Below are 25442 nucleotides of genomic sequence, written 5' to 3'. Positions count from 1 at the left end.
GAGGCTTGCTGCAGGCAGGGCTGGAAAGTGTCTGGCTAGTTGAGGAGGGTGGAGGTCGTGGCAGGCACGGCACAGTGCCGCTGTACATCCTGCACATCCTTTACTGGCATAAAGCGACTCTGGAAATTCCTAACTCCTCCTTTTTCTACAGCAACCACTGCTAAGAAATGAAAGCAAAAATTGAGGTTTGCTTGCAGGGGAGGCTAAAGCTGAACTGCAGTTAAGGTTTCTGTGATCAGGCAGCTGTCCATTTAATGGGATATAAAGAAATACACAGCGTAAGAATGAGAGAGAAAGCAATGTAATTAGATGATTGGAAAGATTTAGGTGACAGAATTAAAACTAACAGGCACAAGAAGTAATAATTTTACTTTCTTTTTAATCTATAATTTAAAGCTAGTAGCATGCATTATTATTGACTACTAAATTTTATCATAGAGATGTGAGTGGATGCCATTGAAGTAATTTTGGTTTGGACAGAGTTGGAAACAATTACTACTTAAGTTATAAAATTGTACTCAGTGTCAGCACAGAGAGTGATCATTTAAACTGGCAAGCTTTGATATTGATGCTTTACTGGTGGCTTAGTGCAGAGTAGGTTACAGAGCTCCTCACTTTAGGAGAGGTGCAATATCTTGGTAGCCTGAGGTCAGAAAAGAACACAGACTTCACAGCAATGACTCTTCTGGAAGTCTCACTGAAGATAGCAGTGACCTCTTCTACTGCTGGGTGAACTGAAAATCAAAATAGTATTGTTCCCCTGTTTTGCAAGGAAATCCAAGTGTGATGCTGTAGATTACTGTCAAAAGAGGACAGCTGAACTTGCCTTAGGGTTTGCTAGAAAGACATATCAAGTTCAGTGCTAAATTGTGTTCTCTCTATGGTGTTCTTTTAGACTTAATTTTTATGGGAAAGGGAATGTGGTTCAACACATGGAGAATAATAAAAACGAATTATATAAGCAAAATTACATATGTAGAAACAATTTAAATTGGTTTTGAGCAGCTACTAAAACTGCAAGTTTGAACAACTGAAGCCTACCAAGGCTGGTAACTCTTGCAAGCTCTATTCACTCCAGTAATTTCCATGATTCTCTGCAGAACTTATGTGCCTACTCAGTGTATTTATGCAAAGGTAACCAAATTTTTGTAAAAGTTCAGGAACACGTTCCTTGAGTTTGTGATTGTAATTCCTTTAGGACAGCAAACCTTAATATGATCTGAGGAAGCATTTATGAAAAGTTGTTATATTTGAGCCTTGTACCTGCTACATTTAGATTGGTAGCAACTGCTTTTACTGTATTCTAATGAGTTTTCTGCAGTGGAGAATGCATGAGATACCAGGATTGTGTGTACGCTGTGGAAAAGATGTTATAATCCAGGCTGTGTTATCAAAGGTACTTATATATTCCAGTGATGTCATGAGTGTCTCTCTCAGCTTTATCTAAGAGAAAAAAAAACCCATTTTATTGATTAACTTGGCAGATATTGTCTTACACTGTCTAACATATGGCTTGATTTAAAAAGTAACTGCTCTCAGTGAGAGACTGTCAGGCCCAATAGCAGTGCATGGCCATCAGCTGCCCTGCTAAGTAAGTACTCACAGAGTGCTCCTCCTACTGAGGCTGTAGCTTCTTTTGCTATTCTGAGCCTTCCTGTACCTGGGCCATTAGGGCTTCTTCATTAATTAGGATGTGGAATACAAGCGATCACAGAGAAAACAAGCAGGAGCACATAGGTGTGCTTTGCTTTTTTATTCTGTTATTTTTTAGTTTGACATTTAATCTCTACCTCAAAGAGAAACTGCTGTGCCATGCAGGGAAGAAAGCAGAGGCATCACAACTATGCAGAAGGCAGTGAATCTACTCTTTGAATGCAGGCTTGCTGCTGGCAGGCCTTAGTAAATGAGCAAGAAAAGAAATAGCAAGTGGGGAGCAGCAATGATAATAAATTATGCTAGTTCTGAGGAAAGCAGAGGAGCCCCTACAAAGGACAATATATTAATCACTGCCTTGGCAGGCTGCTGTGCTGCAGGCTCACATCACTTACCTCCAGAAGATTTATTTTTTCACTTGCACTTTTATATATTCTGATAAAACTGCTATAGTTACCTCCAGTGCTACTATGACAGGGCAAATGGCAGTACTTATACTTAATATGATTGCTTAAGTATAAACAATATTTTTCAATCTCTCAATTTTAATCCTGGGACTGGAACAGACCAGGAAAGTGGAGGTCCTAGTGCCACCTCCTCAAACAGTTCTTCCATCTGAAGGGAGGAAATTGGGATGTTTTGTTCTTTTTTTCCTGGTAAAATATACACAGTTTATGTGTTAGGAGAGAAATTTTGAAGCACATGTGCTGAAGTTCACTGGGTATGTCTTGGTGGTAGTTAAAAACCAGTTAGTGATGGCCTCAGTAATACTGAACACCTGGGGCACAAAGTCTCTCAACCCTCGTATAAAGTTAAAGCTCAAAGAAAGGTAGCAGGTTTGAGGGGCTTTGTTTTGTGCCACAGGAACACCATGTGATTGAAGTTCATATATATATGTATATATATGTGATTGAAGTTCATATATATATATATATTATTTCTTACTTGGCAGAGGTTGCCAAGCTCAGATAAACTGGTTTTTATGATCATTTCCCTAGCTCTACTGGCACAAAATATATGCATGTAATTCCAACTCAGAGTGCAAAGAGCAATACTGAAATAATACTTATTATTATATCAGCAGTGCTCTGGCATAGCTAAAGGAGGCATGACAGTTTGCACTAGTTGGAATTGAACATGTTCATACATGTATGTGTGTCTCTAGATACATGTGTGTGCTTTACAATGTTTAGTGTGCATCTCACAGGCATTCAGTTGCAATTTCAACTTTGAATTTAAATGTGATAGAGAACATAAGTACTTGTAATACCACTCTGCCACAAGAACTAGCAATGTATACTGTATGTAATTCATTGTGCTTGAGCCACCTTTAAGGAATAAACCAGAGCTCTTCCTTGTCTTCTCCTCTTGCTGCCCTAAAGCACTCCATAATTCTCTCTCACATCATTTAAGACATTTTGAAGTAGTAATACCTGAAGATTAAATGCAGTGATTTTCTGCAGTAATGTTTTCCTGAATGCATGTGTTCAATTAATTAAGCTTTGATTAGTAAATCCATAATTTTTAGTTACCACTAAAAACCCCTTAAGTTGTGCAAATAGTTAAATTTACATTTTATATAACATACTATTATGTAAACATCTGATTGCAGTTACATAAAAAGATACACAGAGAAGAGTGTTTTACTAAACATTTAGTAAAATGGTGTTCTAGTTTAATTTATGAATGCCAGTATAGTGTTCCCTCTTGTCCAATTAAAGTATTAATTCAATTTTTAGACTTCTCAGGAGTAGTTAATCACAGCTTTTCTGTAGGTCTTCATTACCAGAAGCTGCTGAATATGAGCATCGGCAGTACAAGGTGGTATTTGTGTCATTCCTATTATTCCTGGATCAGCCTTTCTAAAATTCTGGTACCCCACCTCCTAGTACCAATTTAATTTTGTTTCTAACAGCTATTTATTTGCTTAACTGTACTCTGATGAAGAAGAAAGGAAAGAATCAGACACCTTGCATATTGTAGTGGATAGGTAACATATAACGTTATTCAGACAAAAAGAAACCTGCTGCTGGGTATTTGTTTTCTTAATAATGCAATGTATTCTTCTGGAACAGCAAGCATAGGAGAAAAAGCTAGACAAATGAAATGACATTGCTGCCCTATTTTTAGCATTTCATGCTTAAGAAGATGAAGATATTTGTTCTTAAATATTTAAGGATGCTATTTTTATAATCTTTGCTTTCTTAGTAAGACCACAACATGCTCACCAATGTGCAGTTTTATGATGCCCAAAGAGAAGCATGCATTAAGTGATGAAGGAAGATTAGTAGTTTAAAAAGACATTTGCAAAGAGGCAATAAAATAAAGCTTTTGCTGGCACTTAAATACTACTTCAGCATTAAGATGGCTTGCAACAGATCACAGCTACTTACTAGAGTATCTGAAGTGGTTATTCTGGTGGTATTTAGTCCTACCAGAGATGGGAGAGTTTGGGACATCCAGTTAGAGATCATTGCCATGGTACTAAGAACAGCACCAAGCTTCAGCAGTGGAGGACTCATTGCTGTGGAGCTAATGAGTTTTCATAGTGACTGATTATCATCCCAAGGCAGGCTGGCAGGGAGAGGCGTGACTGCAGCACACAACATCCACAGCATGAAAGGAGATCAAGCTACCCAGATTCAATGATCCACTAAAAACACTCATATCCTTATTTGCCCTCTGTCTTCTGCTCTTGCTAACAAATACTTATGACTGCCTTATCCTGCCCACTAAAGAAAGCAGCAGCCCTTTTTGTGCTAATAATCGTTTGGTTTCCAGTGGGAGATGGCATGGGTGAATTACCTCTTTATAGGTGCTAGAGAGTCAATTAGCACTTAATTAGTTCAGTCCTTGCAGAGTGGTATGTGTTCCTGTCTGAAATGCAAAAGCCCAATCACAAACCCAAATACAAATTACCCTCCACTCCCCATCGCTGCTTTTGGGCTCCAGTCTGTTTTTAAATATGATACAAGCCCTGGTGGATGGGGAAGGGGGTGGAGGACTGCCAGCCTGCCCATGGAAACACCAGAGACCTTCCTGACCCGTCCTTGATTTGTTGATTTCACATAAACTACAAATAGCAGCCACTTTATAATCTGGGTGCTTTGTTCTGAAGATAGCTGTTCATGAAAGAACACCGAAGCAGTAAAGATCCCTATTTCTTAGCATTCTTGTCCATTTACAAGCTTTTATTCTGAGAATTACTGCATTACACCCGGGGCTGGCAGGCTCAGTGCATCTTTGCTGCTGGTTGCATCTGACCAGGAGACGTTGCAGGTTGCTTATGCAGCATGTTGAGGTTTCTTTTGGTTTTAATCCACTGTTAAACCTACTGCTCTCTAGTGCTGTAGAATGATCTCCAGGTTCAGTAGCAATTTATCTTTGTCATAAATTTAGTAAGAGGCAAAAAAACCCTCTAGAAAAAAAGACTGCAGAAATCATTGTGCCGTTGGGGTAGTTTTACTTTTTGAGAATTATCTTTAGAAGAAGAACTGCTGATAGAGGATTTCTAGCAGCAATTATTTTAGGGAGAGCTTACTTAAAAGTTTGCATTTTTCCCAGAGGCAGTTATGGACTTTGCTTGTTTCTGAATTTGCTTCCAAAAGACTAATTTTTCTTAAGGAATTTTTGCAGCTTGTACAAAGGAAACCGGTAGTGAAACTGTAGAGATGCATTTTTATAGGAGTGTGTGATCATGAATGCACTTGTTAAAGTTATCAAAAAGCCTGTAAACCATTTTTCACATTCTAAGAGCTTCTACACCAAATTCTGCCTAGACTTTCGTCCTCCAAGATGAACTCAGAATTATTACAATAAATCTCTGCAGTTTAATGATGACACCTGGAAAATTTAATTTTTAAAACGCATTAAAAACCACATTGAGAGCTGTTCTGTAATCTTATGAGGAGTCTTATGGGGTGAGTCTGCTTTCTGTTTCTCTCCAAAGGACTCCCTAGTAGCATTAAGTTTCAGAAGTGAACTTTTGTAGCAGTGTCTGTGCTTACCCTTCAAGGGCTGTGCTCGGGGCCTTGGCCTCCTGCTTTTCTGGACTGAGCAACCACTGCAACACACCAGCTGTGGAAACCAGAGTGCAAGGGGGTCCAGTATGTGCCACATGTCAGGCTGCTATGGGCTTGTGCTGGTACAGGGATGTGCTGCTGGACCCAGAGCTTCAGAAGCCCTCCTGTGTTTCACAGATCTCTAGTGCCAGCTCTTTGGGCATATTTTTTTGTATTTCAGAAGATAAATGTCATAAGAGTTTGCATTGTGCAATGGATGGTGGCCATTATGTGTATTTCTCTGAAGACAGAGGCACTGTGGCAAGACAACCTTGTCATGGTGTCTTGAGACAGGCATTACCTCAGCATGATGGACACAGCGAGTGGAGGTCTGTCAGTCAGAGTTTGTGTTTCTATGGAGACAGGCTCAAAGCTGCCACTGAACAGATGTGCATATGGAACTGTCCACAATGACATCATGAGTCAGGCTTGTTTCTGAACTGTTGCACCTCATTGTCAAACTGTTAATGTCCAGTGTAACACCACTGATTGTTTCCAATATGGGTCAGGTAACGTTTGGCAATGCTACATATGTTTCTAGTTTTATTGGTTCTTCTGCAGTACATCAGCATTGCCTCTATACCTAGCACAAAAAAGATGGTAATTCACCAGTTTTATCACCGTTCTTGTTCTTATCTTCTTTCAGAGGTTTAGAAAGCACATTAATTCCCCAGTTCCAATACATTTTATTACAGTCATGATAGTTTGTTTGGGTTTTTTACCACACTGAGCTGCAGCTGATACAGAAAAGAGCATAATCTGTTCTCTCCTGACTCTTAGCCTTGGACAACGTACATTCAAAAGACTATAAAAGGCTTTTCTGAAGTCTGGGTGAGTAATTACTGCTGATTATCTTTCATAGAATCATAGAATGGTCTGGGTTGGAAGGGACCCCAAGGATCACAGAGCTCCAATCCCCCTGCCACAGGCAGGGACACCAACCTCCAGGCCTGGAGCTACACAAGGCTGCCCACTTTAATCCAGTGCATTGTGCACTCCTGCACAGAACACTGCTTGGTTATGATTGTTCCTAACAGAGGACAGGTGCTTGGTTCTTGTGACAGAGGATTCATTAACGTGGTTTAGAACTTCAGTTTCTTCCAACTAGTTTACTGGCTAAAGAGAAAACCTGCTGACGTGTGAGTCACAGTTTTGCTGCTAGATGCATATTTAAAGGGCATAGTAGGAGATAATCCTCTAGTACTCTTGGCTGGTTATATAAATTAAAATCACCATATAGCTGGAATTTAGATTCCCCACGGTGCCGATCAGATCCCCTGTATAACTGCATGAGGGCTTTGAAGCACATCTGCACTGCAGTGCAGGGATGATGGCAGGTTGTAGACGTATCTGCAAGCCTGCTGATGCCCAGGGACTGACAGGACTGTAGTTTACACTGGAAAGCTGCAAAACCCTTCTTCTAGGGTTGTGAGTATGTTGCAGCTATGTCCTACACTGATGCCAATTTAATGCTAAACTTGGGTTTGTTTACGTAGGCTACACCTTTCCCTTAGACATTGTATTCAGTGCAAGAGTCAATATTCTGTGTATCTAATATTTCTCATCTCCTACACCCATTTGTCAAATAGTTACTTCAGAGTAGTATTGTAAGAGAAGGCATCTGCAAGAACCATATGTCTCTGAGGTTTCTTTCCTGAACAGTGGAAGTACTTGTTGAAACTATATTTTGTTTGTGCTCTTGTCAGAGCTGTAGAAATGTCCAAACCCCCTTCTGTTACAGATCTAAAACTTTAAAATCATTTTAGTTGCATTTTGTGATAAATATTTGAGTAAATTAAAAAATGGCAAGCAAATAGTAGCAAATTTTTGTAAGAAACCCACCTGAAACCAGATATACAAAGACCTTGGCAGAAACCACAGTATAACTGAACAGTTACTCTCATCTCATTAGGAAGTAGAAACAAAACTTATCATCTGACTTTCCTTTCAGCTCTTTGTTTTGCTTTTGTTTTTTTAAAACAGTGCAATTTCACATTTCTAGTCTATAATGAACTGCTACAAAGTAGTTTTCTGAACACTTCCACAATCTGGACATTATTCTTTATTACTCTGACGTTTCTACTGGTACAATAACTTCCTCTTTTCATAAATAACTTCTAAAGTGAATAAAAGCTAAAACATTTATGTAAAATATGTGAATAAAAGCTAAAATATTTATATAAAATAAGTACAGATTGCATATTTTGATTTTATATGAAAGTATGTGAATCTGATTTCAGTGTGGTTAGCAGAGCTACTGTGCACCAATTCTGTAATATTCAATTGTTATAAATTATTAGGGATATTGTAAGTATTATTAAGGTATTCTATGAATGCCCTTATTTATTGTTACTATACAGGAAGAAGTTGGAGGCTCTTCTAGTGTCTGATATTTTCTTTCACTATGAGATGCAGTTACATTTTGATATGGATTAAATGATAATGTATATGAGAATAGAAACTGATGTTATGTTATTGTAACATATCACATCTGAGGTATGATAATCTCAGTACTATAAAAAGAAACTAATGTTAGTATTAGGAATATCAGCAAAGCAGATGTTCTGAGAGTCAGCAACACGTGAACACTGACACATAAACTCATGCAAACTGTCTAACTGTATCCTGGCTGGAGGAAAAGAAACAGTGATTGAAAGAAAGAGGAAATCAGCAGCACTGAACCCAGATGTCAGATTATTTAATGTATGTAAAATAAAAAGTTTCATTGTTCACAAATACTTCTTAAAATTCAAAATCATGTTCATGAGTCAATGCTATGAAGGCCTTGCCTAAAACTTTGCATTTTATGCAGACAGATCAAAGTAATTGCATACTCATGGCCTGGATGTCTTAAATAGCTTCCTTTGAAGCAGAGTCAGAAACCTTAAATCTCACTAAGCTTCTCCTTTGACAGGTTGGGTTTACAAAGTAAGTTGATGCATAGAAGTCAAAGCTCCCTTGTTATGGTGGTGTATAGAGTTCTTTATGTGACACATTCTGGTGGTGACTCAGTAGTAAATTGATTCAAGAAATCTATGTCAGCACATTAGTCATGTTCCTGAGCATTATTATTTATTCACATGAGGTTAATGCATGTATTAAGCAAACTTTTAAAAATCTGAATAGCAATTAAAATTCATAGAGCTCAGGTGGACTAAGCAAGTACATCTTTGACCTTTGCATTCAATTTAAATTCTCTGAATTTAGAAACACTGAGAAAACATTAGCTTCTTCACCTGGCTCTGTTTTTGTTCAACAAAACCCTCTGGCTTCGCAGAATTACCAGTGAGTTCTAAATAGACAGATTCTTTGCAAGAGCAGGTAGAGATGTTTATCCCCTTTGTAGAGCCTACCCTGTCACCAGCTCTCTGGGCACAGACAGTGACATTCTTCAGTCAGGCATCTCCACTGATTACCGAGTTTTGAGCAAGGGATTTTTAAAATCTGTTGTCTATGACATGCTTTTACACCAGTGCTATTTCTGGGGTGGTCTTAACTATCTGCTTGTGCATTTTTCAGGACTTAAGGAATTTCCTTTCAATGAAGGAAGACATTTTTCTTAGAAAGCATTTTCATAGTTATTTTTTCCCCCCTATTCTCATGTTCTGCTGTCAGCTAATCCCAAGAGTCCAAAGTAACAGAGTAGTGTGTCTGCAGTGGGCTTAGTTCATGATGAGAATTGCCTTAAATTAGAAGCAGGCTGAGCAGTTAATTGAAACAGCTGGGGCAAAAAATAGGCAGGGAAGGACAAGCCAACATGAAAACAAAACCCTCAGTTGATTTCCTGCAATTTTAATTTTCAATCCCATTTATATCAGGTAGTCAGTAACATCTCATAAACTTTTCTCTCAAATGCTAACATTCACCTGTCATTTTATCTAAAGGATGGAACAGGGAAGATTCCTCAGAAGTTTAAGCTGGAATTACTTCCAGTAGTCTGGCACCCCAAAGGCTGCAGTGCATTTAGATACTGGCCAAAATTTACAGGTTTAACCAGCATGGCATACTGATAATGACATTTAAAGACTGTAATGTCTTCCTGTTAGGGTTTTCTAACAACAGTGGCATTGAAGTTTCCCATTTGAGATCTGAAGCTTTCTTTCAGTAGGCAGAAAGACCAAGACAGAAAATTCTGTGGCTGGTCAGAAAGCACTGTGTGTGTTTCCTGCAGAAGCCTCACAAATAAAAAAGATTTTGTGAATGTGTGTTATTACAAGAGAATCCCCTTTTAACGTCTGCTGCTTCTCAAAGCCGTTCTGGAAGGTTCGTTTGCTTTTAAACAGAGATTAAAAGGTACCAGGAGTAGAAGTGACTCTTCAGAAAACGCCACGGGTGATCGAACGCTGTGGCCAAATTCCAGTAGAGTTCGTGGTGTTCTGTCTAGCAAAGTGCTTCCTGCAGTTTCAGCTGGGCACTGTAATCAGTTCTGAATGCTGTATAGAGCTCTGAATGCAATTAAACAGGTGCTGTGTCTCACCTCAGCTGGCTGCGTTTCAGCACTCAGTACACCAGTCCAGGGCGATGGCACCAATCATGACCTGAGATCAAAGATGCCATGAAACAATTTTATGTTTCACTAAGGGTATAGAGAGCAAACACTTACTATTTTGTAAGGCTGCCACACTCATGAAAGCTTCTGATTTGAATAATGCTGAGAGGAACTATAAAGATATTTATTTGGAAATGTATCAAAATGGTATTACTGGCAGAAAAACAATACCAAGTATTTCTCAGGCCTCACTGAAATTATAATGGATTATTTTCCCAGCTGCCTTTTAAATTTTATATTTATATTTTAAAGAACTGAAACAAAAGTTTTAAAACATGTTTCACTTTAAAGGATTCAATTGCTCATTTTTATGAAGCTTGCCATTTATCCTGGATGGGGGTTTTGTTTGTTTGATTTTTCCTTTATAAGATTTTCAAAACAGATGTGTAATGCTCTGGGTGGCTGAGCAAGGCCCATCCTTGGGTGGTGAGGGATGGGTGCTGCTCTCTGCAGGGCTGCTGGGGGCCTGGAATGCTAATAGGAACCAAAGCTTTTTGGGGTGTCATATTGGAAAGTCCAAGGTTCTGTTTCTAGCCCCTAGTGAGAGAAAAGAAAAACTGATTAAAATGGTGGCCTTGTCTGAAGCTAGTGCTGTGAGAAATGCGCTTCTGCAATGCACAGCAGCAAACACCACCAACAGTAAATTTGAAAAAACCCTGTGTGCCAGGTGCTGTGCAGATCAGCACTCTTACCTCTCATGCAGCAGCACTGCCTTGCACAAATAAAGAAACCACTACCTAAAACGTGGGTTGGTCTTGGCTGCCATTGTCCAGAAATGGCAAATGCCAATATTGTCATTGGATGATTTGGGATTTCTGCATAGGGGTGAGAGGCAAGATTGTAAAAGCTAGTTTGAACAGGGAAAGTGTACAGTGGCTTTGTAAAACTAGTAGGCAAAAGCAAAAGAAAACTGCAGGAAGGGAGGGGAAAGGATGGAGTTGTAAGTACTGAGACGTACTTAGTGGTGAGGTGTGAGGGATTGCTGCCTCTTTGCTCCTAACTCGTCACCTGAATGTAGCAAGAGAGACACCCAGAAGACCTTCCAAAGCAGCTTTTTATAGATTCAGTATTTATGCATGGGACAGTGGCAGTCATGCTAGTGTGCCCGTGCTGTCACCTTGGGAGTACTGCTTGCTGTGTGAGGGTTGAGAACTAACAAAATCCTGAACTGGTTAATATTCTTAGCATTGAAAGTTGCCTCTGGTTTGGAACTAATAATGCTACTGGAGTTAACACAGCTTCTGATTCTCCAGGATCCCAGGCTCAGCAAGCGTGCTGGACAACCACAGATATCCACATTATTTTGAAAGCATAATTTGTATTCTGACTTTCCTTCCTCCATTTCTACCAGCAGTTTGGTGTGGGTGTGACTGAGGTGCCGTGCTGCAGTGTTGCAGTGTTAGCACAGCGCTCAGAACAATCCGGATACGCAGCAGTCAGGAACTCTGGGGAGGACACGTTGTTTTCATGAGAAAAAAACGGTGTACATTGAAGGTCCTCCTGAAACTGGGCTCAGAAAGTTGTCAGCCAATGCAAACCATGTGATAAATGTAGAATATTGCTTGGAACTCATGGAAAATAAAACCTGGAGAGACAGCCTGAGTAGCTGTCTTCAGAACCTGTGTGGCTCGCAGGGTGGTACCTGGAGGTTCATAACTGTAATGTTTGTGATTCTTCACCCTGTGATGTGTTACCCTTTACCCCATTTTCCATCTGTCTCTAAAGCAGGCACTGCATCCTATTTTCTGAGTTAAACCTGTGGTCTTGGACTGACAGTGAGAGATTTTTTAGTTACTGCAGAACATGACTGCAGCAGTTGAGGAGAGAGTGGCAGGTGGCTGGGCTTTGTGCTGCTTTGCAGTCGTGCAGCGGCATGTCTGGTACGACAGTCTGTGGCAGAGAGAAAGAGAGCAGAGCTCTTATCACCCAGTAAGCACTTCTGACATCGGGCTGATCAATGACTCAGGCCCCGCAGAAGGCTGACGTTTCAGCTTCCAAACACAAAGTGTTCTATGAGAATAACCATACCTACCACATCACACTGCACTCAGTCTTTTTCAGGCCCTTTTTAGGACTGAAGGAAACAAGGGCATTCCTAATTTATGAGATGACGGGAGTTTTGCAGGCTTGTGGGGTACAGTGAGCTGACAACAGAGAAGTATAAATGAAGACTCGGGCCATACCACATCAGAAGCCTTCTGTTTGCTGACAGTCTCTGTACAATCTGTAACCTATATTTTAAAACTGCCTTTTTTTAGCAGTTTAGGGCTATTTTTTATTGTTTCCAGCACTTAATCCTTGTGTGAACTCACAATCCTCTGTTTACAATATCAAAACTAAAAACTGTAGAGATGACTAATATAGCACAAGAGAAAAATATGAAATGTGTGAGGAGCAGACATCAATGAATAGCTTAGAAGTAAAGGTCTGATTTCCAGAGAAAAAAGTTTCCATCCACTAAAAATTCAATGCAGATATTTTTCTGTCTAACTTTAATTATGGGGAAATCACCAATTAGGAATCATGAAGTCTCTTGTCTTTTTAAAGCACTGCTGTGATTGTGAATACTAAAATTTACAGGCAAAGTTGGTAAAGTGTTACATAAGCTTTTAGATCTAATTAATAAAAAAGGGAAGCATTTACATAGCTTTTGAGAATTGGTATTAATTTTACAGGGAGATTTAGCTAACTCATTAGCAAATGATGAGGAAATTTAATACAAGATTTCTACTAAATCTTGTAATTTGTTTCTGCATTTTGGCTAACAGTGATGTAGAAAGTGTGAGGGAACAATCTGTACAAAGGTAATAACTTGGGACACACAACCTGGGCTGGAGCTCCTGAAAGGTGTTTTCAATCAAAAAAGGTAATTTAGAAAACACAGACAAACATTTCAAGGATCACAAAAACAAAACAAGAAAAGGAAATTTCAACCCAAACTACTGTGTAAAGGTCATGGTGGGTGGGTGTCCCACCTAAAACCAGACAGTACACTGAAATCTGAAAGCAAAATCACTATATTCTTCATGTCTCTTGAAACCTGAATGTCTGCAGAAGAAAAGTTTTAATTCACTTCTGTGATATCATGAATACCTTAAAACTGAGATGACTAAACTGCAGCAAATCACACACATCACTTGAGATGCTTATTTGGATTTCATGAATGCTTAAGTTCCAGATTACCTGGTATGCACTTTTCTGTAATTTAAAAGGAAAAAAGAACCCTTCATTCATATAATATAGTATAGAATATAGTAGTCAAGCTCCAGATACATAAATGTAGTCCTCTTGCACCAAAACCTTTCATATATCACTGCTTCATACAGTGAAAGTAACTGAGAATATAGATACTTTGGTTGTCAACAGAGAAAAACTGTTGAAATTGTGTTGTCATTATTGCTGGAGCTAAAGGTGAACTTCTTTAATCATGGGAAAGTATTTGCTGTATGATTTCTGTGAACCATCATTTAGTATCTTGAGTCATAATAATGTCTTTCATATACCAACAAAGCATCATAATTTTGGTCTTCACAGTGAGCAGAGGCACTTTAATTTTCACCTGGAAGCCTAGGATACCCTTGTTAGAAACATCAGGGACGTGATGTGTGCTTAATGTGAGACACTGCTTGGAGGGCTGAAACTGTCTTTTTCAGCAGCCTGATAGCAGGAGAGGTAGGAGATGCTGTGAATAAATAGACCCTGCACTTTCAAATGTAGCTTGGGAGGCTAAAATTATGAAATAGTCAATATTTCCAGCAAAACCTATGTGGAAAAAACATGTTTTCTCCTCTCAAAATTTTAATCCAGTTTGAGGACACTGGAGATGGCATCTCAGAAGTGAAATACCTTTTCCAAAGATCTGCCTGTAGCATGGCTGGAATTTTATTTCCTGCCTTTTATCCCAGACTAAGCAAAGCACCTTAGGGTTATATTTTTTAATCATATTTGAATCACTCAATACTTCTAAAATATCCCAATAATTCAAGAACACAAATAAATACATATTGTTTTCAGGCACTTCTAAATATAAGTAGGTTGGTGATTGTTGGTGGAGCTAAAATATTTAGGTTTTTAAAACTAATAAAACTATCATGGCTTTCCTTTCGTTGTTTGAAGCTTAATAAAATTACCTGCAAGTGTGGGCAAGGTGCTGTTCTAATTAAGGGGTCTAACTTGCCATTCTGCAGCTCAGGCAGTGTAATGCCAGTATCAGCCCAACCAGACATCTCTTTTCTGTATTTTACAGCCATCTGTTCTGACCAAGAGAAACTTCTGGTTTGTTTTGTCTTGCATCAGTGTGTCCCTTGCCAAGGTTCGGATCTCCTGGTGTTGAACATATTACCATCTACATGCAGACTTTTAAAAAGCACCAAGGTGCTAAACCATAAAAATAAAAAGTATTAACATGAAACTGGAAATAAATGGATACATCTTAGCTAATCTGTCAAAGTGCTGGTGGTGTTAAGGCAATTAAATAGCACTAAGAAAGCACTAAGGTCCATCACTGTTAGTCTTGGATAGACTTATAATTGAATAAAATGATTAAAAACCTATATAAAAAAGATGGTTTGACAAGATGGTGAAGAAAATATTGCAGAGGTCAAAAGTAGGAAGCTGAAGAGACTGCATTTCACACATACTACCTTTTAATTGACTTTGTACAAACTAGAAAATTCTAGTTTGTTTGTTTTCTTATGAACACAGCACATAGTCAGTCTGTCACAAATAAGGAGAAAAGTGATTCCAGATGGAGCCCACCTCAGCCAGTGCTTAGGGAAAATATTTGTCTCTTTTTGGGCCAGATGGGATGCCACAGGGCTATCTGCAAGAGGCTTTTCTTTCCTTTAATGTAGGAGGTAGTGCAGAAAAAACAAGTTGCAAATAATTCTTCAGCGTGAAAATACGGTTGCTGTAGGAAAACGCCTGCTCCCTGTGCTCTTCTTTCTCATAAGCTTTCTTGCAGTGAAAGGGGAAGGAAAGGGTCAAAGAAGCAAAGACAGTAGAAATACTAATGCATGACCTGAGCAGTGTGCAGTCAGTGCCAACCTGCTGAATGGGTAGAGAGTCGCACATGATTTTATAGACGTTGGTAGAAACAAAACCCAATAAACCAATGGTGAGTTTGGTGCAGCTTCTCTCTGTGCTAGACTGTTTAGGAAACAGACTTCTGCAGAACTTAAATCTGATGCAAAGGGTGACCACTTGGGGCTGAAGATTGTTAATTATACTTTTCAAAATTATCTGCATTGGGAACTCTCTTCCTTTTACAACCACAGGCACGTTTTACAGATAATGAAAGCCGTTTCCTGAAGGACACTTCACAAGGCCCAGCTTGAATTTATGCCATGTTTTCCTGGAAGAATTTAGGCAGAGTTTTAAAATAAAGTACTAAATTTTAGCTCTGGAGTAACTTAATTAAATGACAGTCACTTTGCAAACAGTTTTTGCTCCTTATAGTCAAATAATCAAAATCAGCTTAAAGGCAAAGTGTGACTTGTGTGATTGTCACAGGAGATACCACAGTTCTCTTGGTGTAGATAGATTACCTCTGCTCACGTTGCTAAGCCTGGCTCTGGACTCTGATATTTTTGAATCATTGTTCATTGTACTAAGGATGAGTTATTTCAAGAGTTAAACTCTGGAGATAAAGTTTGTGAAACACACATTTTTACATCTATGGTGAATTAAAATTACTCTGATGGATTAAAAATATCACTGGAGATTTTGTTAAATGCCTGATACAAACCTTTTGGAGTGCTTCTTTGTAATCAATTGTTAATATGTTAAGGAGACCAATCCCTAGGTTGCAAATAACGTTTTGATCCACAGAAAGCTTGCCAATCAAGTCACTTTACATAAATTTTATTAGGAACATGAATGGATATTTTGAGCTGAACGAGAAATTCTCATTTTGAAGGGTTTAGAATAAATAGGTTAGACACTTGAATTATTTTTAAAAATTGATAGAGACTTGAAAAATACTTACTTTGTTGTTTGACAGGGTGCTGGATATAGTCGTACTCTAAGCAAAAAAACCTATGGAAATGATTTAGAGCCTGGGAAAACAGACTACAAAACCACAACTGACGGGACATTCCAGCAATTGTGTTTTATCCTGAAATCTAACCCAATGTTTTGCTGCTGGCAGTCTTTCATACTTATTTATTGTTAAGATACATCCATGAGCTGTCCAGAAGAAGCTGTTTGCATTTCTTGTGTGTTTCTGATTCTTCAGAACTGATGATTATGGTTTCTTAAGTGATATAAATTGCCAAATTTTTCCCATTTCTCTATCAGTTTGTTTAATAAAAAACACGACCCCTTCCTAAATATCTTAAGTGGCTACAGTATATACATGAATGAAGACCACTCCTTTAACATGTATTAGTTTTCTGTGCTACAGTTTGCTTTTTGGATTTAGAATAATTGATTTCAGAATGAGATTTCCAGATCTGTATCTCTTTTCTTAACTGTAATCTGGCTCCAGATTTTCCATCTTTCCTTGCAGGTTTAAATACTTTCCTAGGACTTGCAGCTTGAGGAGACCTCTCTTAAAAAATTAAGGTATCTGCCTGTAGACTTAGATTTGCTGGAGTTCAAGCTTTCCTAGTATGGACTTTCCAAGTAGTTCTGCGAGCGTATGGTTAATCACCTATTTTGGACTGTGAAGTATGTTGAGAACAGATAGCAAAATACAAAGAGGTTTCCCAGTAAGTGTTCCCTGATGACTTTCATTCTTACTGTGCATTCCCAGATGAATGGGAAATGTCATGGCTCTAAATCCCTTGAACTGATGATCAGTCCTAGAGACAAAATAGAATATATATGATCTGTAAACATTTCTCTCAAAACATAGCAAGATATTATATATAAATGAGCTCATTTGTGTGATTCTATCCTTTCTCAATGCAAATTGTTAACTTGAAACACCCAGGAAATGAAATAGAAGCAAAGGTAAAGCACAGACAAGCTGCTTCAAGTGGTTTAAAATAGCAATGGCTTGATCATGGGTACTGAAGAAAGTATGTCTGACTCCTGCAGCCTTAATGGAGCGCTTGTCTGCAGCCTGCAATGTGGGGTCGTAGACAGTTCTACCTTGAACACATAGAGCAAGGAGGCAGAGTGGGGGAAATAGGAAAATGCAGGTTTATGCAGAAGTTGAGAAACTTCAGTTTTTACCCCAGTTGCATTGTGCTCTAGAGATAAAGTTGGAAAGCTAAGGTTGGATGTATAAAGAAATACTACCTAGATATAAACACCATTTATTGTTTTTACTATTCCTTTTTGCACTTTGGGCCTTGGAGGCATTAGTGTTTATATCTAAATGATATTAGAAGATATTATTCCTGTGTTGTTGCAAGTTTACCTTGTCCTGGACTTGGCAAAGGTCCTAGAATAGAGTGAAATCAGTATGGGAATGAAGGTTGGGATCAGCAAGAGATTCCCCAGAAGAACGGTAAAGTTGGGAATATTTAAAGTTGGGAATCAGGTGTGCAAGAGATTCCCAACAAGAATGGTAAAGCTTTGGCTCAAAAGTGAGGTATTAAAAGTCAGATGCATTAAGGAGGGAGCAAATAGCGTCTCTAATGCAGCTTGCTTGGCAGTCAAAAGAATGTGATTATCATAGCACTGTAGTGGGGTGGAAATATCCAATTCCCCCAAAGCCCAATCTGGTTTGGCAATGCAGACCTTTGGACTTCATGTTCTAATACTTACTTCACAAGATACCTCATTTCTCCTTATGTAATCAATTGGAAACAACATTGTTTCAGAGCATAAAATGCAAGTACTGCTCCATTAGACAAAACAATTCTCCAACAACTTACCAATAGAAAAAGAGAGAAAACTGGCCTTACAGTCTACATGTGAAAAAATTCAAGTTTTAGAAATAAGATACCCATAGAGAAGATAATCAAACCTATTTCCATCACTGAGACAAGCTGGAGAAGTACAGCGTGGCTGAGATGACCATACAGACCCTTTAAAAACAAAATAGAAACTGAAAGGGCTGATGGTTAGGAATAGCAGTATCTTGGAAACAGAAAGCACCCCTGAAGGAGAATGTGGTTTATCAGATGTTAAAGGACAGATGACAAATTCCATGTTACTTAAAGCTATTACTTATGTCAATGGCATATGAACTGTAATGTAGCTCTGACATGGTATATACTATTGTACACATTATGAATGTAATCACTGGGATAAAAGCCTCCTGGCATTCTACACAGACAGTTACCTTGCTATACAAAGTCAGTCTTTAGTAATTACGAAGAATCTGAGGTAAATCATAATCTATATATTCATATTGTAATTTAAACGTCCTGGGTTGGGAAACAGTTGACTGCAATCTATTGTAAAAGAGGCAAAAATCAAAAATGCTACATAGGCCAATACTTACAAGACTAAATGAGAAAGTAGGGAAGAAGTAGGAAAATGGAATTATACAAATAAAAATAACAATTTACACCAGAAAGAAACATATGCATTAGCAGAATAACCTGAGATTTAATGGATAATTCTGTCCCAGACTAGGGGCAGACATGAGAGGTAGTGTTGTTTGGGCTTACAACCATCAACCTGGAACACCCTTACAGAAAGCCAAATGAGGTAATATTCCTTAATCTGTAGAAACCCTTTTCAATGAGATTTTCCTCAGTCCAGTACAGTGTTCCTACTAGGTAATATGATAACAACCTACCAAAATAAAACAGGAGCTGAAACTGGAGCTCTTTCACAGGGAAACAAAGCAGTAAGGACTGAGGCTGATGTAACTGAAGGAACAGACTTGCTGTTGGGATGCTCTGGGACTCTCTGGCTGTCTGCACTGGCTGAGAAAGGATGTCTCAGCATGAAGAGATCTTGGGGTTATTATGACTGTCTTGCTCACTGTTCTCTGGACCTCTGAGGCAGTCACTTGTTGGCATTATAGGCTTCAGTGACCTCTGATTTATGTTAGGATGAGCAAGTTCTCCTGGCAACACCAAGGCTGAAGTGCTGGAAGTGATTTATGGTCAAGTTAGCCCTTCCTCTGGTCTTTTACTGGATACATGTCAGTGGTTCCTGAATAGCAAACCTGTAATCTTTAGGGAACTGCAGCAGAAGTGCCAGGCTCTAATACTGAGCTACAGCTTCAAAGGACTGGTCTGTTACTGGTTCTTCTGAGTTCCTTATCAATGCTAACAGACTGTGCACATATCACTTCAAATCTTGTATACAGTAGTAATTTTTGATAGCTGTTTTTTTTCTTTCTTTCTTTCCCATGCATGAATTAATCACACTACCCAAATCTGATTTAGTTTTACTGAAACACAAAGGAATGGACTTCTAAATAAAAATTCCTATGACTAGTACCCACTGAAGCATCTTTCACTCCAGTCCAGAGAATCTCCTGCTACAAGTTGACTATTTCATCAATGTCATTATGAAACAAAGCCTCTTATTCCACCTTATGCAATCACTGATTGTGATTTCAGCACTTTTTTTTCTTGCTTGTGATATGGAATCATGGATATGCAGAAGATTACTAATATGGGTTTTGTCTCTGCTCTTGAAGTGATATATAAATTACTCATTACTCATGGGAATTGAAAAGAACACTTAGAATTGAGGACACTATACTGCAAGTTTTTAAAGAGTTTTGTAGTGTTTCACCAAAAGGAATTTCTAAAAATGTATCATAATTTCCACCAGTTAGTATGCTGGTACTTTTCATGTTAGACAACCAAATGTCATTGACCTCAAAGACATTTCCTTGTGTGCATAAAGCACTCAAAGGTAATTAGTTGCAATTGTATTTCTAGGATGATGCAGGGCTGAGAATTTATGATGGAAATATGTTAAATTGTTCAGTTTTGGAGGAGCATATTAAAAGGCATTTCGAGCTTCTGTCTGTAGTTTTATTTTCTGATTCTGTGATAATTCTGATGAAGGTGGGCAGTGAGAGATTTGCTTCTCAGTGGAGAAAGAGAAAAGCAAAGCAGAGTTTCTGAGGTAACCAAGAGACTTCTCTTTTCGAGTGAGATTAAAGGGCGGCGGGGGGATGCCCCAAAACACCATTAGACACAGCTGTATTCTTAGAAGGCAGCACAGTGACAGGGAGTGAACTCTTCTGATACAGCTGCCAAGAAACTAAGGCATCATAGTCAGAACTACAGACTAGGCTCTGATCTACTAAAAAGTCAGAACAACTGTGTTATCTGAGAACAGATAAGCTATCTGGGCCTCTTGGCTTCTCCTAAAATCCGTACTTCATCTGATAATTTTTTTAATTTTTCTTAAGACAGTGGTTCCTGTATATCTTTGATTTGTGTTTGTACATGAGCTCAGACTATAAACTGCAGAGTTGGCATCATGAAGGTTAATGGAGCTCTCAGGTTCATGTAACTCATATGAATTAGAAATAACTTACTAAACAGAGAAGGCGTAACAAAATCAAATCTAAAAATACTTCATGCAGAGTTCATAAAAGACTAAATAACACTTCCAGACAGCTGCAAGGCAATTTTGCCAGACTGAGATAAATGCCAGGGAAGTGTCAGAGGGAACAAAGGAAAGGTCCCTCCTGTGTCCCTTTATAAATACATTTTGTACATTATTCCTTTCCTAAACAGGGATGGAAATGGAAAGAGCAAGAAACATTAAAAACAAAACTGAGCTCCATCCTCCAATTGATACAGGAGTATATGGTCCTGAAATCTCTTCATTTGAAGGCAAACATACAACCAGCATCCTCTCCCTTATTTTATTAAACACTGGAAGCATTATGAACTCAGCATTGTATTGTGATATCAGCTGTGTGACTGCTGAGGAAACTAAGGAAGAGTGAGTTCTGCTCTTTTGTTCTTTCCACAGAGCTCTATACAGAATTTCAGGGCAGGGAGGAGTACAAAAATGGATATAAGCTTGCCTCTTCCCTTCCCAAGATAGCTGCCACTGCAAATGAGCCAGTGTGACAAGAATAGTAAATACTTTCTTATATTAATAGCAGTAATTAACATCTTTGGGAGGAAAGGGGGCAACAGTTCTTTGTGCCGTTCATGTAATACTTAAAACAATCTAATGCTCATTAAGAATTATATCTCCAGGGCATAATTTGGAGTTAGATGACCTATATAGTTTTCAAAGGTGTAATCTCATAAAGAGAGGAAGAATGGTCTTAGATCATCTGGAAACGAATTGTACTCTGCACACCAGACCTTGAAGGGTTTGGAACACAATTTGCATTAAGGATAAGGGATCAATTTGTGTGACTTGACAAATAATTCTCCTGCCCTTTCATCTTCTCAGGTTCAGTCAGTGCAGAGCAGACTCATTTCCCAGGGAGGGCTCCCCACAGGCACGCTGGGGAAGCTGCGCGGAGGTAGAAGCTGTCCCGGCGGCACGTTCAATCAGCCGTCTCCCAAGTGCCATAGGAGCTCCTCAGAGGGACTCCACACAACTACTTCACGTGGGTTAATTGTAGGTTATCCAAGCTCAAGTTCTTTGTTCAGCCAGATTTTAATTCACAGAAAGACATTAAGTATCTAAGTCCAGAACTAGTCTGACTGAACTCTTTTCCATTTCATGGCCTTTCAAATTGCTCCTTAATTTCTCTTTGGTAATAATAATTATTTTAATTTAGACAGAGCCTTTAAGGATGACACAGTATTATAACATGGTCAATCCAGCCCAGCAAAAAAGAGGAGTTCTAAAACCCTGTTAATCTCCCATATAACATGAGCAGTGTGTGTTCTTGTCATGGATATGAAACTGCAGTTAAATTCCTAAAACCCTGGAGTGACTGCAAAAGAGGTGGAACTGAATGTGATGCCTGTAGATCAAATCCCATAAATGCACTTTGTTTCTAGATTATGTAAGATAAATATTAAACACTAGGTGACAACAAATAATATATTAATAATATGAAGCAATTGTTAGGTAGAGCTAAATCCCTAAATCTTAAAATGGTTGGATAGGTTAAGGATTAAGAACTTTGCTCCATATTGTCTGTTTCTCAAATGTACTTAGTTGCAAATATGCATGATAAAGAAAAATGTTGTTGTCTGTCACTGCATACAGAATCAAAAGGTACCAGTTCTTCACACTCTGCTATTGCAGTGTTCTTGAAAGAGCTCCTGAAAATGGAGCTGAAGAGAGAGAGACATGAGCTCAGAACTACCATACCTGTGTTTTGTACCTTTCCAGTCACGGTGTTAGCAAAGAATGAAGTGACATCTGTGTGATAACGACAGAAAAATGGTGAGCAAAACCAGTATTTAGCTTCACAGGCCATTCTGTGTATGAAATGCAGCAAGGCTTACCTTGAGGTGGTTGTTAGTGGTGACTCTGAGTGTTAAACATCAGTCTACTATGCAGGTTTAGCTGCATTTTCAAAAAGTCCTGAGGTCTGTGGTGTCTTTTGATATCTAAGGAAACCTGAAGTGATGATCTTCAGAACAGCACATTGTTTACACCAGTTTAAGGGATGTCAGAATTTTGTTCTCTGCACTTTGCTTTTGTCCACTGGTTCACCAGATAAACATAATGAAAACAGTAAGGGTGATGTATGCTTCCCAAAGCACAAGAGTTCTGCTTATTGTCTGGGGGAAAAATACACTTATACCTGCCTGGTCAACACAGAGCAACCTGTAATAATGGCTGTGTTTGTTGGAGTTGATTTATTTGAATGTCAGGGTCTTACCAGAATGAAATACTTATGTAGCAATTTAATTTAGCTATTGATGAAGAGGGAGTGAATAGTAGCATGAATTTGTTAAAAATCTTTCCAGCAGAGGGGAAGGGAATTGAGAATGCACATAAAGCAGTTAAAACTTGTCTTTAGCATTTGAATGGGTCCAGCTCCTGCTGCAGCCTGACCTCTCTGAGAACCTCTGGTGATAGAAATCACTCCAAAAAATGTTTTGGGTTTTTCTTATTTTAGCTTAAGATTCCTTTAGTGCAGAGCAGGGAAGGAGGCAAGTGGAGGCAAGTGTGTTTAAATCATGGTGGCCAGATTCTGTCTCATCTGCCTGGCTTTATTTTGGTGCAGTATGGACATCAGTCCTAGGTGTAGATGGTATTTACTGGCATGAGGATGACAGGATCACTGAAGGACTTAGTAAGGTCACAAAATTATGATGAAGAATTTAGGTAAGGTTGGACCCTCAACTGGTATAACGCTGCCTGCTGACTTCTGACAATGTTCAGGGACTGCAGCATCTCTCAGAAGTAGAGACCAGAGAGAAGATAATTTTATGGTATCCTCATGCACTGTATACAATGAGAGTAGCCAAAGAAAAAGGCTTATCAGAGGGGTTAGAAGTTCTGGCTTCCTCAGTACAATTCTGTTTGGTTCTTTTGAAATATCTAGTCGATAGAACCTTCCAAGCAATATGGTGCCTGCATTGATCTGCTGTAGGTGGCTCCTGTCCTTAATGTACAACCACTTTGTCTGGTATTAATGAAGAAATTAACTTTAATTCCCATTCTCCCTTTCCTGCAGCTCATATGTTGGCCTCACAATTCCTTTTCTTGCTATAGAATGAGGAAATTTATTGCCTTGAGATTGAGCTATACAAATCCTTTGAACACTACCTTCAGAGGTTTTAGTAACATTTCTATGACTAAGAGGCTATGAAGTCTCATGAAGTTCTCAGAGGTGCCTTCTGGACTCAATGTATGCTGCATCTGTTACCTGTCAGAAAGAGAACTCTTGAAGCTGGGGGGACCGTCTGCAGAAGACATCATGTGGTCTCACTGTCTAACCACAAAGTAACTGATGCCAGACCAGTGTCCTCAAGTATTTTGGCAAAAGCTGTGGTGCTCAGGTGACCCACCTGGAACCTTGCCCTGAAGTTGTGTTACAAATCTGTCTCTGAGGACACCTGGCATCCCAGTTTACACGGAGAATTTTGACGGGTCCGATTATTCAATTGGTCCTGGACCAGTATTTCCAGTGTAAATACCTGTCTGGATTTAAAAACCTGGATTTCTATAAAATACTTAAGCTCCCAACTTTAAAACTGTATGCATATCTGTGCTATTCAAAATCTAATACTGAATATGGTCTTGAAAAATGAACAAAGTGAAAGTATATGTATGGATGACAGTGGAAACTGTAGTGGAATATCCTGATAATATTTGCTTAAGTCTTAGTGCAGTGTGAGAGAATACTGAGTTAGCATGCTATTTCCTGTCTTGGTAGCAGCACAGAACATGCAATCTCACATAAGAATAGTACTGATATTCTTATTTATGACAGTTAATAAGATGACTTCTATTCAGACACATCTGTCTACCTTGACCCATCTTACAAAGATCTGTATGTTTATAGTAGAGAAAATAAGCAAATAAAACAAACTCCCCCCCCCTTTAAATTCAAACATGTATTTCCTCCCTTATCCTTTAGAATGTATTTTTGCTCATTCTTTGAAGATCTTAATAAATGATGTTGCAAGAAACTGTAAAACTGGTAGGAAAGAGCTTTTATTCTTCATTGCAAACCAAACGAGGCTGATGGCTAGCTGAAGAGTGATAAAGTCTGGGAACAGCTGTAAATCACATTGTGTAGGATTCTGTTCCCAATATATAGTAGCTTATTCCTTGCTTTGCTTGCTTTCTGACACACTTCTCAGACATATGTTGAAGGAAAATCAATCATCTCCTAGGCTTTTACTCTTCCCTGCCCATTCAATAGTACTTAATATTTCTCTGTAAGGTTTCAGTGACTGTCCCTTTTTTATCTGTGGGTCTATACAATGAGTCAGAGATCCCTTGCCTATTTTCTCAGTTTTTTTCATAATTGCATGGAATTGCTTTATTTGAAAGTACACCAGGAGTGTGTATTTCTCCTCCCCAGTTATCAGTGAAACAGATTTTGCTTTGTAAGCGTTACTTAACTGTGGGTGTTTTTACATAAACAACAGTGGGGAATTTGAGTATGAAGAACTGGGAAAAAACCTTGCAGCAGTGGAATGTGTTAGGCTGCATCATACTCTCCTGAGGAGTGCTGAGAGCCCCACTGCATAGTCAAAAATAGGCCTCACTGCATACTCTGTAATAAGGCTAAGCAGATAATTTGATCCAAACAATTCCACAAAACTAGCTTCCTCTTTTACTAGAATCAGTCTACAGACAGAGCACTATTTTCAGTAACATTTCTATAAATAGTTCCTGCTGTGTAGCTATTTCATGAATAATTC

At 38.7% G+C, this 25442-nt stretch overlaps 1 protein-coding gene across 2 annotated transcripts in view; it reads right to left on the bottom strand.

The window, feature by feature from the left end:
- OLFM3 (olfactomedin 3) overlaps positions 1–25442 on the bottom strand; it is a gene marked incomplete at both ends in the record, with an annotated part of 55512 nt that overhangs the window by 17605 nt on the left and 12465 nt on the right. Inside the window, one exon of one of the 2 annotated variants that reach the window (XM_084266198.1) lies at positions 4047–4190. The exons of the other annotated variant lie outside the window; for it this stretch is intronic. Within the exon in view, the coding sequence (XP_084122324.1) occupies positions 4047–4175 (129 nt within the window). Of the gene's footprint in view, positions 1–4046; positions 4191–25442 lie in introns of those variants that run through there. 2 annotated transcript variants of the gene reach the window in all.

Source organism: Gallinula chloropus, assembly GCF_964237585.1.
Source record: "Gallinula chloropus genome assembly, chromosome: 6".
Classification (NCBI taxonomy): domain Eukaryota; kingdom Metazoa; phylum Chordata; class Aves; order Gruiformes; family Rallidae; genus Gallinula; species Gallinula chloropus.
Note: the sequence above shows the minus strand (reverse complement) of the source record. Positions and strands in the feature narration are given on the sequence as shown.